The 13969-nt window shown below is 41.9% G+C and overlaps 1 protein-coding gene across 4 annotated transcripts in view; it reads right to left on the reverse strand.

Annotated features, from left to right (window-relative positions):
* LOC102079407 (furin-like protease kpc-1) overlaps window positions 1–13969 on the reverse strand; it is a 209374-nt gene that overhangs the window by 20546 nt on the left and 174859 nt on the right. For all 4 annotated transcript variants that reach the window (XM_005472550.4, XM_019364583.2, XM_025911397.1 and 1 more), the window contains 3 exons: window positions 10535–10645; window positions 10218–10311; window positions 6552–6737 (listed from right to left, as the gene is read on the reverse strand). In XM_005472550.4, the coding sequence (XP_005472607.1) occupies window positions 6552–6737; window positions 10218–10311; window positions 10535–10645 (391 nt within the window). The remainder of the gene's footprint in view (window positions 1–6551; window positions 6738–10217; window positions 10312–10534; window positions 10646–13969) is intronic.

Raw genomic sequence — 13969 nt, forward strand, 5'->3', positions numbered from 1 at the left:
TTGGCTGCTGCTTCACAAGCTTCAGCTCCCTCCACAGATTTTCTATAGGATTGAGGTCTGGAGACTGGATAGACCACTCCATGACCTTAATGTGGTTCTTCTTTAGCAGAAGGTGGCAACTAAAACAGCTGCTACCTTCTCACCAAACTTCTTGCTGATGGACTTCCCATTCCAGCCTTCTGCAGGTGTACAATCTTGTCTTGACCAGGTCTTGACCGTGGTGGTGGAGAGGTTGAAATGTAAGAAGCTGATTCTGTGGGCAGGTTTGCATTTTAGACACGTAATGAGTTGAGATCAGGAGTATCTGAAATTAAACAACTGATTGATGTAATCTGTGTATCACATGGGCACAGTCAATCTGTGGGAACGAGAAATGGAGATCAAATACTTATTGCACTCAATGACATGCAAATCACTTCATGACTTTCATGTAATGTGATTTTTCTGGATTTCTGGTTGATATTCTGTCTCTCACAATTAAAATGATACTAGCATAAAAACGAGAAATTGTTTATTTCCACCACTGTATATTTACTATTAAAATAGTATGTGCTCATAATCAGTACATTAACATATTAACTCACTCACTCACTTTAAGAGGGGCAGCCAATCAAGAAAAAGTTGGCTTGAAGACTGACAAGCTAAATTGACAGACGTTGGATAAATTGAGGGGCCAGTGCCCAGTACAAGAAAAATGAAGATTATTCTAAGCTTTGACTTATGCAAAGCTACCTTAGTAGACTCTAAGACTAAAAATTATCAAGCGAGAAATGAGGTCCCATTTAAAAGACTTATCAAGTCTAACTTTATATAATTTTACATAACAGAAAAATTAAATCTGTAATTTAAAAAACAAACTGCTGCACTGTCTGTTAAATGTTATTTTCTTTTCACAGATAACAGAATATTAAATAATAAGGTTTCCCACCCAACAGTTCAGTCTGCAGTTGTACTAACAGGTGTAAAATGTGCAACAGGAAGTTGCTAGACAACGGCACACAGGGCTCAGTCTACTCTCATGGAATAAACAGAAGCTTCAAAATAAAACCTCCAAAAAAAGAAACCTGCGATTGTTGGCAGTGTTAGAGAGTGAAGCAGTGTCAGATGGGAGGGGAGGAGGAGTCTTGCTGCGTCTACATATGTAAAGCAGCAGGGAAGCAGCAGTGTGTCAGACTGAGGCTCTGGCCCAACCTGGGCTCCTCACTGCTCCCTCCAACACATCAATCATCCAAAACAGGGCCATCATAGCCACGCTGCATGCTGGGAGACACACATGCACAGACACACACACACTGCAGCAAGCTTACACGCAAATGTCTGCACAAACACACAAATACTGCTTCCATCAACACAGACATTTAAAACTGCACACACACACACACACAGAGTGAACAAATACGTAGTGAATTGCAAACACGCGCATGTACTGCACCCTCGCACACGGCCAGCTTCTCAACTGAAGAGACACACGAATATACAGAATAATATGCTGCAAAAGCACACACATACAAACACCTAGAGTGCAATGTATTCACACAGACACACACACACAAACTAGAGTCACACTCTCTGTGCCTCCCAGTCTCACACAAAGCACGCAGATAAACAGAAATAGGTATCCTGTGCCCACAGGGTGCCCTCGCCCCCGACCATCTGCGACGGGTGCCAACACACAGTGGGTGATATTTACATGGAGACCCCCCTCCACTACTCCCCTTCCTACCACAATCACACACACACAAATTTAAAAAAAAAAAAAAAAAACGAAGGGAAGAAAGAAAGAAAGAAAGAAATACCCACAAAGGGCCGCTTGGATCGCTTGATCTCCCAAAACTCATTAAACATGCAAATATATGTAAATAAATGCACCTCTAGAAATCCACCTTGGGCCAAAGTGAGTGAGTGTGTGTGAATGAAAATGCATGTTTGTTTGCGTGTGATTGTGTTTCTACTTCAGGCTTTGACAGTGTTTCTGCCAAACTTGATACTGTGTGTAAGTATGTTGCTGTTACAGTAACGACAGAAGATGTTCTTACACTGGTTTTACCAGAGGTCAGCAGTACTTCTCCCCTGTACAGGTAGTACATAACATTGTAGGATAACTTTTTAAAGTCCAAAAAAATCTGCCTTTTAAAAATGGGAACTAACATCACCTCTAAGAATATGAGATTGCAGGGAGCATGTTTTTCTAATTTCTGAATTATTTTTCAGTGTAGAGTTCATAAAAGCCCCAGATACACATTTTCTTCTCGGATAACTTAAATCCAGCTTTCCAATTAGCTGATCATATGTTACTATAGTCAAACCACATTCAGTTCGATTTTATTTATACAGCGCCAAATCACAACAACAGTTGCCTCAAGGTACTTTATATTGCAAGGTAAAGACCCTACAATAATACAAGGATAATACAAGGAAACAGATGACCCTCTACTAGCAAGCACTTGGTGACAGTGGGAAAGAAAAACTCCCTTTCAATAGGAAGAAACCTCCAGCAGAACCAGGCACAGAGAGGGGCAGCCACCTGCCAAGCCTGGGTGGATGAGGGGAGGAAGACAGGACAAAACACATGCACACAACATTCATCAGACCTGTACAGTTAGACTAAAAACATAAATCCACTTAGTGTAATACTTTTTCAAAATGTAACGTCCAAAAAGTAAATATCAGTGCACTGCAACTAATAACACACGCTTGTATTTAATACCAAATATGATGATGAAGCGAATAAAACAACCTTATCGTAACACTCTGGTGTTTTTAACGAACACTATTTTCGCCACAGCCTGAGACATCATTTAGTCAAGTTATCATCTTACCCCAGAAGGGTTTATCATTTACCCAGCGAGAATGAACAACACAAACTGTACCATATTCATCAACTCAAGGTGGAAGACAGTGGCAGAAACTGCGTAGTTAATACTTTATCTTTACGTTTTTCTATTATCACTTAGTCACTGTGTGTGTTTGGATTGTGTAATCTGTTGGGGAGACAAGAGGGGAAAGACTCCTGAAGGAGCACAAGGGATGAAGATGGTAAATATATGATCTGTCTATCACAGCCAGCAAGGGTGGCTGTTTGTGTGTCTGAGCGTGTGTGTGTGTGTGTGACCACAGTGCTGCAGGCTAAATAGTGCTATTATATTCCTACAGCCGCTCTAGTCACAGTCAGCTCGAGTCTCAAAGTCCTCTGGGAATCAGAGATGTCGCTGCTCAAAGACTGTTGCCACGCTGCTATAAACACACACACATATACACACACACACACACACACACACACACACACACACACACACACACACAAACCTACCCTGTGGGCACGGCAGGTGGGGTGGGAGAGCAACGTATGTGTGTTTATATTTTTGCCGTGTTTTTTTCTGCTTGTGTGTTTGTGTGTATAAGGTCTCAGTGAAAGTGGAGCACAGTAATGACACCCTTCTATAATATTCTTTGAAAACTCATTGTATTAGGCAGCGGAAGGAATGGAAAAAAACTGCTGTCAGTCATAGTTAGCAATTAGAAGAGTTATTACTGTACCACCACACACACACTAAAAGACTTGGTACAGTGAAATTACAAAGAGGGATATTTTCCTCATACATTTCATGGTAAGTCACATGTGGTTAGGTTTTTTTTATATTCTCAGGTTTTAAGATATTATTCGTCCACCTAGGGCTGGGACTATTGATGATATAAACCTAATCATAATTGAGTTCATTTCAAACTTTGATTTAGTGTAGCAATATTAGAATAAGCGCAAACTAAAAATTGATGACATCAACTACAATTTAAGTTAATGAGCCTCCGATTCATATACATGTTACACATAATCTTTTAACAGCAAGACATGATGCTTCCAGATCCTGTTCCAATATGAGTCATAACTGGCCTGAGATATGAAGCTCCCTGGCTATAAATAAACTAGTTATTTAGAAAACATTTATCCTTGTCTAACTTGTATATTTAAAAAGATATTTAGCAGCTCACATAAATCTCACTCATTTTACAGCTCCTGCTAGGAAGCTTAAAAGAGTCTTTAAACTCAACAAAATTGTAACTTAAAGTGTTCAGATTGTTAAAAAGAAAATGTGCATAGTCCACATTGAGGTCTGTTGATTATCAAGGAAAGTGGGGACATTGATTGAGGTGGAGATGAATCTGGTTAAATAACACCAAAACCACTGGTGACGACATTCACCACAGGGAGGAAAGGGAAAAAATGTCTAAATTTGGGTGAAATTACCATTTTATCTTCTTATGGGCCATCCCTAATGACAGCGTGCATATTGTAAACTGCTATTCGTGGGATTTCCATATTGTGCAATACTGTCTCTGATCAACAGTAAAAGCAGGGAGGTGAGCTGAGGCGCCACAGATGGCGGTAGAGTGAGCACAAGGGAGAGCAGTTATGACAAAAGCGAGAGAGAGTATATATTTCCAGCCCCGCGGTCCCGTCTCCTTCACAACGCCAGAAGGTCAGCCGAGCCTCGAGCCATAACACTCGCTCCCTTTTCACTTCAGTCCCACTTTTATTCCTAGTAGAACCACAGCGCTCTTTGACAATTGTCATCATGACGAATCAATACGGACTTCTCCACAGACCCCCATGTCCCTCAGCCCCCGTTCTCTGCCGCCCTTGAGTTTTTAAACACAGATCCAAAAGATAGTCCAGGTAAAGTCCCTTCCCAGGGCTCCATGTTATAGGCTACCCTTGCCTCTCTCTAAAACTCCTCTTTACTCTTAGTCCTGTATGTCCTCTGGTTCTCTCCATGTATCAGTGTCAGATTTAATTGGCGTAACTGCTTGTCAGAGGCTTTTTTTGTAGCAGCCTGCCAAATGTCAAAAACCATTAAAAATGACAATTTGTGTTATTTAGCAATCAATATCTATACACTCTCAGAAAAGAGAGATTTTGATTCATATAGTTCAAAAGCCAGTAGTGGACATTGTTGTTCAACTTTAGCCATGTAAGTCCTTTGTATCCCCCTCCCCACCATGCTAACGCACCGTCTCCTTTTCAAGCGCCCCATATTTGTGAGAGTGTGTACATGTTGCTCTCCAATCTACGGCAGAGCTGACATCCAGCATGAAACCAATCAGTGTGTGGGTGTGTGTATGGGCTGATTAGTGGCGTGCTAAGGCATGCGGCACGTCAGATGCGAGCGTTAATTCGTGTTGCGAGCATCGCGGCGACTTGTCTCGGCCCTCCGGTAATGAGCAACGGCACCGTTATGTGGCTTGGCTTCACGGTGCTTCCTCCCCATCTCTGCGACACACTGGGCCCTGGTAATTGGTCACAGAGGGGACAGTAAATCTGTACGAGGACGTGGGAGAGACACAGAGACATGGAGCAAGAGAAAAGAAAGAGTGTGTGTGTGTGTTTGCATGTGTGCGAATTTGCAGGAGGAGGTAGGTGACGAGGACGGGGGGGGGGGTGTCTTTCATCTTCACAGCTTTTTCTTTATAAACCTCCAACTGTTTACAAGGACTGACGCCTATTTGCACACACACAAATACAGACACACACACACATTTCTACACAGCGAGTCCCCCCCCCCCCCCCCCCAACTGCTACCACCCACACATATATACAGTAAATGACCTCAGCGCGCTACTGTCTGAGAGTATGGATTCTAATCAGACGTCGGCAGTATTGTGCCTGTCAAACCCGGCCAAGGTTACTTAACCTTCCAGTCTTAATTTCCCTTCCATTTTAGCTCCTTCCTCCATATCAAACATCAGCACATCTATGAGAAAAAAAAGAAAGAAAGAGTGTGGGGAGGAAAATGAAGATTGCCATGCTTGGCTGAATCTTGGAGATGAAAGTAGAGGATGATTCACATTGCTATTGCAAAATGAACTGAACCAAGCTGAGCTGAGCTGTGCCGGGCTGGGCTATTTTTAAACTTCTATACAACGCAGCTACTGGAAGAGGACAATGTGAAGCGGAGCAAATTATTTCTATATCATGAGGGAAGGTATGCGAAACAAGGCCTCCAGGAGAGCAAAGTTAGTATATAAACTATGTCACAAAGATTTTGGCTACATTTTCTTGTCACTTCTTTACTAGTTTCCAAGTCATATCAGTTAATAAGAGACGGGCAAAAGGCTTTTAGTGTAATTACTACTTTTTATAGTTCAAAGCTAGCCAAATGTTTCAACATGTTGTATAAAACACACGAACAGGCTTATTAAGAACCAACAACAATGTTAGCAGCTCTGTAAGTTAGTATTGTGATGGAGTACCATCGCTAAATGCTAACATGTAGTGATGTTTACTGGCTGTTCACAATCTGAGCTTCATACCTCAAACTTGGATTTTGGAATGCCAGAGTTAGCACGTTCCAGCGAGGAAAAACAGGATTTGTTTTGTTCTTAGCAAGGCAGAATCATTCAGGAATCATGAGCAATGCAGCGTAATACTTTTATTTGCACTTAAAAACACCACTGCAGCGCACTTATTCAGGAATGCACCATTACTTGCTATCACATCCTAAATTGCAACCAGGGCTAACAGTTAAACACTGATAGGAGCAGCTTTTCTTTCTCACCTGGAGGCTCCAGCGGCCTTGTGGCTGCTCGCCCCAGCAGTGCACAGTCATCAGGGTCCAGTTCTTCAGTCCAGCGGTGGAGGCATCGTAAGGCCTCGTATCCAACAGCACTGACACTGTGCCACCAGGAGACACAAGGCTTATGGAGAGGTCACCACGGCACACTGCGTTGATACTCACTCTCACCTGTTGAGACAGATGGCAAGCTCCATGAAGGAATAGTTCCACATTATAGGATATTCACTTTCTCACCTTCTTCCTATAATAAGCTCAATACAACTGTTGGGTGAGCTAAAACATGAAAAAGTTGCTAGCAGCCACTTAGCTCCCTTTAACATAAAGCGAAACTGTCAATCTGATTCTCTTAATTAGCCTGACTGTTTTACATGTATCATATTCAGCTTTTATATCGGTTTGTTTGATCTGCTCGGGTAAAAAACTTGTATTTTTTGTGTTAACTGAGAGTTTCTACCAGAAGATTTACAACCTCATGTTGATGACAGGAAATTACTGTGCTGGGGTAAAAAATAGCTCCATTCATAATGTTCTATTAAACCGCAGATTGTTGTTTTATACTGTTTTAAATACTTTTGTGCAGTTTAAACAAAAAAGAGACAACATAGCAATTGGCAAGTTTTTGCTGACAGATTCTGCTAACCTTGCACCAAGCCAACATTAACTAATTTCCCTTGTTTCCATTTTTTTTTCCAGTTTTAGTCATGCAGATTTAACCATATCTACGCTGTAGCTTCATACATAAGAGACAACTAGCATCCATGCTTTCATCTGGCTCCCTCCAAAAATGGAACATGACATTTTTTTTTAGCACTTTCTTTGAATGTGCCTTCTTAATCAATTTGCTGTTTTAATCTTTGACACCCTAGATAAGATATGTGACGAAGGAACAAACAATGTCGTTCCCTCCCTGATAAGGTCCGCTGACTAATTATGAAAATAGGACAGAGAGTGCTAACATGTATTGCTTAAATCTAAATCTAAGTCCAATAAGTATTGCCTGAGATAATGTGGCACATAGATGGACAAGCCAAAAATATGTCCATAGCCAGGCAAAGATAAAGGGAAGCAGGTGAAGAAAGTATAATAAATGGAACACGATTGTGCAGGATATTAGCTAAATGATTTAAATAAGCTCATATCCCCCGCCACCACCAGTAGCACCCAGTAAACACCCTCCCTGTCCCTGTTCATCACAAGCAGCACATCTGGTGTGACAATGGCACATCGCAGAGAGAGCCGCCAAGCTGCAAAAAGACTGACAGCCCGCTCCTGTTTACGGCGTGTTACCACGGCAACACATCCATCAATCACACCTCGCAGCGATGGCCTGACCCACGCTTTCTGCCAGGGAGCAGAGCCGCAAAGATGAAGCCTTTTCAATTTACATGCTGACACACTCTCGCTCGCTCTCCTTCTCTCTCCTCGCCATTTCACAAGTACACACATTCACAAACACAGAATACTCGCACAAACTGAGCGGCGCACAGACACGTACAGTACGTATGCCTGCTGACACAATCAAACATAAACGCATTTGCATGTATGTGCCTGTGCTCAAGAAAACACAGTTTTGCCATTTTCTGCAAATTACACTGCCAACACATTGCACATCACAGTATGATGGTTTTTTTTATCTCCTCTATTCTCAGATAAAGCACATGACACTGAAACCCCAAAACAATTTATATGGCATCTTCAAGCTCCCTCGACTGTAGACAGAAGTTAACTTTTGAATGCACTTGTGCTTGATTTCTGTCCTGTCAAGGGCAACAGGAACACTGAAAGACTATAAGAGCAGATTTACATCACACTTCAATATTTTAAAAAGTACCTTCATCAGTCACTTTATTAGTACACCTGTATGTGTTAACGAAAGTATCTAATCAGCCAGTTATATGGCAGCAGCTCAAAGCATTTAAGCATGTAGACAACTTGCTGAAATGGAGCATCAGAATGGGGAAGAAATGTTACTAAAGTGACTTTGAATGTAGCGTGGTTGTTGGTGCATTTCAGAAGATGCAGTGATTTTCCCATACAATCATCTCTAGGGTTTAAAACGAATGGTCTGAAAATGAAACTATCCAGTGAGCAGCAGTTCCCTGAAAAAACAAATGCCTTGTTGATGCCAGAGGTCAGAGGAGAATGGCACCACTATGTTAGATGGATAGGAAGGCAACAGTAACTCGAAAAACCACTTGTTACAACCAAGGTATGCAGAAGAGCATCTCTGAATGCACGTTTCTCCAGCGGAAGACCACACTGGTCCTGTCAGCTAAGAAGAGTAAACTGAGGCTACAGTTTTCACAGGCTCACCAAAATAAAGATCGCCTCACCTGATTAATGACCTAATTTCTGCTTCAACACTCGGATGATATGGTTGGAATTTTTCATAAACACCATAAAAGCATAGATCCATCCTGCCTTGCATCAGCAGTTCAGGCTTCTGGTGACACTTGGTGACTGGACTGACACACACACACATGCCTTCACGCACTTCACTACCTCAAGCACCTATCTGTACAATGTCACACAGACACACACGCATTCATACATCAGGTTACTTTTTGCACAATGCTCAGTCTTTTGCACAACCCACTGTCACTGTTGCACTTTTCTATTGCACTGTTGTGTCTGCAGTGTTCTGTTCTGTCTGGTGTTGCACTGTTTTTTGCAATTTTTGCACACTTGCACTTTATGTGTTCCTGTGTTGATTGTCTGTTATATGCACATGGTTGAAATGACAATAAAGCCACATGACTTGACTTGACTTGATGGTGGTGTATTGGTGTGAGGGATATCTTCCTGGCAAACTCTGGGCCCTTTAGTACCGTTTAAACACCAAAGCCTACCTGAGTATTGTTGCTGACTATGTCCATGCCTTTAGCAGGGTAACACAGCATGCCACAAAGCTCATATCTTCTCAGACTGGTTTCTTGAATGTGAAAATAAGTTCAGTGTACTCAAATGATTTCTACAGTCACCAGATCTCAATTCCATAGAGCACCTTTGGCACGTAGTGGAACGGAAGATTTGCATCAAGGATGTGCAGCCAAGAAATCTGCAGCAACTGTATGATGCTATCATGTGAATATGGATCAAAATCTCTGCGAAATGTTTCCTGCACCTTGTTGAATCTGTACCATAAAGAATTAATGTAGTGCTGAGAGCAAAAAAAAGAGTCCAACCCAATACTAGCAAGGCGTACCTAACATGGTGTGTGAATGTATATGTCTATGCTATTGAAAAAACTCACATTTGGAATCTTTTAATTTTTCCGTTATGGTTTAATATTTTTGAAAAGAAACCTTCTTGCTGTATTTTTTTTATAGATTGATATGTTATGGCTCAGATCATGCACACTCAGTGTAAAGACAAAGGAGAAGGTAAAGTCTTTATAAAGCCTTTAAAAAATGGAAAGAAGACAAGTAGCTTGCTTATGTTTACTGAAGTAAACCTGTTAACTCCTCTAAAATTCACTAATTCACTGTTTTCAGTTTTTCGTGTATGCTTAATCTGGAGAAAACTTCTCAGTACTTTCTTTGCAAGTAGGTGAATAATTGCATTTACCAAAAACAAATTAATGCCAAAAAGGTTGTAAAATGTCATGTATTTTATCATGACTTTACTTAAAAAAAAAAAATTACCCACCTGGACATGCTCAAGAGTGTTGATCTCATTAGCCCTTCCTTGGCAGGCTTCTGATTGGATGTTCACATTGACTCCTTGCCCTGGATAAAAGATTCTAGCCAACACAAAGTCATTACCTCTGTAAGTCGAAAGTCTCAATAGCCTCTTCTCACATGCTCATTTCACTTTCATATATATGCATAAAGCAGCGACAGGACAGATGAAGTTGAGTTAAAGATCATGGATGCTGATATCAAAACCAGTTTCTTGGGGGTTAATCTGAAAATCCTTAGCAGATAGAGTCAATAAAGGTTTTTTAAAAAATCTTTGTATTTTACCTGGCAGGATCAAGTGTGACTTCCTGTGTGCACTTCTTCTGTGAAGGAACGCTGTGGAAGTGTGCGGCCTGCTGCACCATCAGCCCTGCATCCAACAGTCCAAAGCCATACCTGCAACAAGAAGGGGAGAAGCAGTCCATTATGTGTATTTGTGAATATGATGAGCACAAGCATGGTGTTGCGTTTTTATCCTCACACACATGAATTGGAGGCTTTTTATGTGGGTGGCTGAATGTGGCTGCAGGAGCAGAGTAAGTGCTAATGGCTCCGACACGAGGAGGCAACAAGTCATTGACGAAGATGATGTTGTCCTCTGACACAATCGCTTCCCGCTCTGTCCGAGCTGAGGCTGAGGGCTGCTGTTTGTGTGCCTGTAATTGCCTGGAGGATTGATTCTGAACAATGTGCCATCTCACGGGCTGTAATCAAGCCTCATTATTCATTCTTTACTACCCCAGTCTTGGTGCTGGAGACACAATGGCCGACCCTTAAGCGGCGTTGCTGCCTGGTGACTGTATGACCACTGCCTATCGTGCTCTCTTCTCCACTTTACTGCTCATCTCTTTTGAATCTTCCCCTCTCATCTTTCCTCTTTGGCCTCTCTTTTTCATAGAGCAGCCTGCTATTCAGTCTTGGTTTCCTCTCTAAATTCTCCTTCACTCTCCTTCATCAAACACAAATTTCTTGCATCAGAACTCTTCGCAGCCGCCTCAGTGATGCTGAAATCACAGTCTTCATAAGTCTCTCTTTAATTCTCCCTCAAATCTTTCATTTTCATGCACTTCTCCGCTCACCGTTCCCTTTTGTTCAAATCACGCTCCTCAGACTGAGTAACGGGGCAATAACAACCTTCATCGCCCCTCCTTCTTGGAAATTCAGAGGGGGTGACAAAGAGCTAATTCCTGCCATTATTACCATACAGACCTTATGACGTTAATCTGCAATAAGTGAAATTCATTATCCTGATGACGGGGTCTCTCCGAGCAGCAGAGCGAGAGACGGAGACAGGAGAAAGGAGAGAGCTGATCAATAACTCAATCTGCTGCCCTGCATGGGGCTCCATCTCCTCTGTCTCAGACTGTCAGTGTTTCGGAGGAGGAGACGCAGGATCTGCAGCCCGCATCGTGCTCGTCCTAACAGCACGCAGTGCAATCAATGGACACAATCTAATCAGCCACTATCACCACCAGTGACTTTTAGCGTGTAGGGCCCGGCATAACAGCATTAAGCAGCGGCTGTTTGGGGTTGAGGTGCGCTATAGAAGTTCAAGGTTATTCGGAGGTTTTGTGAAAGCTGCGAAGAGCTTGAGCAAAACACAGCCGACAACAGCTCAGTGCAGAGAAGTAATTGCATCGTCTTACCCCCTTTATCCTAATGAGTTCTAAATGTGCTTATTGTATATAAATGAAGATAACAATGTCTTTATTTATTAATCAATGTGTGTTTAGAAGTCACCAAAACTGAACCGATGACTAGGAGCTGTGGTCCTGAATTCGCCCTAATACATATTTAAAGATGGATTGCTGTTATTGCTTAATGTTTTTTGTGTTGTCAGTGCACCAAAAACTAAAGTCTCTAAACTCTTTTTAGTTTACTCTTGAAGATTTTAGATATACTATTGTCACTGAAGACAAATCTACATGTGAAATCTACACCTTTTTGCTGAAAATGGTGCAAAAGGAGTTTTTCCTTCCCACTGTCGCCAAAGTGCTTGCTCATAAGGAGTCATATGATTGATGTGTTATTCTCGTATGTATTATTGTAGGGTCTACCTTACAATATAAAGGGCCTTGAGGCGACTGTTGTTGTGAATTGGTGCTGTATAAGTAAAACTGAACTGAATTGAAAATGCATGGTATTTAAGTAGCAACAAGATAGCTGTTGCACTGATGCACACTTGAGGTTCACAGCAGCTTCAACTATTTGGTAATGGACAGATAAACCGATCAGGCATAACATTATGATCATCTGCCTAATATTGTGTTGGTTGGTGTTGGTCCCCCTTTTACTGCCAAAACAGCCCTGACCTCTCGAGGCATGGACTCCTAGACCCCTGAAGGTGTGTTTTGGTATCTGCACCAGATCCTTTAATTCCTGTAAGTTGTGAGGTAAGGCGCCATTAGTTTGGAAATGTTTATCCAGCACATTCTACAGATGCTCTAGTAGTAAAGATTGGATTGTTATCTGGGGAATTTGGAGGCCAAGTTAACACCTCAAACTCGCTTCTGTGCTCAAGTTATGTCACACTTGCGAAGTAGTAAGTCTGACCTTTAGCTTTTTTAAACCTTATTTTGGGCAAAATGTTTTTTTAATCATCAGATTTAATAATCAACTTGTTAAGTTTCAGTGTGACCAGTGAAATTAAAGTTACAGTTCTCTTTCTAGTCATGCACACAGGGGCATTGAAATAACTGCTGATTGCTGACAGTTGTTTCGTGAAGAACTTTGGACAGCTTATTAAATGTCATGTTAAACATTAAATGTCAACACTACATAGCAGTTTATAATGCTCTGAGACAGGAGCTTACAAGCCACAAACGCTATCTAAGCAGCAGCCATAGAGCACTTCAAGAAACAGCTGTCAATACTTAAAATTCCGAAAGTTACCAAAATAAATTAGCCAGATAGTGGAATAGTTGGAAATGGGAAAACACAACTGAAACACTAGCACTAAAAATAGATTACCCAAGATATTTCACAGTGTGGAGGAAAATTGATACCTTGACTTCTCATAAAACAAACTGTTGGTGACCAGGCCTCGCCACCCTCTACCTCTTAGTGATTAAATGTACCCTTCCTACCCAGCGCCCCTTAGCAAGAGTTGTGCACCTATTAAATCGTATGGCTCCCACAGATCGATCGGGCTTGCCCCAGCTCCACAGCCATAAACCCACACCGGCATACAGTGTGTCTGATAGAGAAAGCTGCAGGAAACAAGTTCCCCCACGAAAGAACATGATGAAAATGACAGATTTTATGTCCCCTGCCATGTCAGTGAAACAGCACTACTGAGCCGGGGCACTTTTCAAGTAGACTCCCCAGCCTTTTCAGACGTCTCATCATCAAGAGCAAGGACTGGAGAGAGTCGTGCACCTTCTAAATAGCATTGTGATTTCTGGAAGCGTGTGCAGGATTTGTGAGTAGTTTGATATCAGGATTGCATGTGATTGAGATTTTTATTTTATTTTATTTTTTTGGAATCCTGCAAATGTCTTTAGGATAAAACCCACATAGTGTAAAGCATATCAAGTAATTAGTCAGAAAAACACAGTCATCCAATTTTCAACTTGTTCCTTCTCCACCTCCTGCGTGGTCGGAAGGAGGCTGAGCCAAGCCGATTACAGAATGACAGCCGATCTTCTGTCCACGCAGCACGAAGCATGTTAGACCCCCTCCGACCCCCCGCCTCCTCACATATGGAACCCACGGTCCTCA

This window comes from Oreochromis niloticus, linkage group LG11 (genome assembly GCF_001858045.2).
Source record: "Oreochromis niloticus isolate F11D_XX linkage group LG11, O_niloticus_UMD_NMBU, whole genome shotgun sequence".
In the NCBI taxonomy this organism is placed as follows: Eukaryota; Metazoa; Chordata; class Actinopteri; order Cichliformes; family Cichlidae; genus Oreochromis; species Oreochromis niloticus.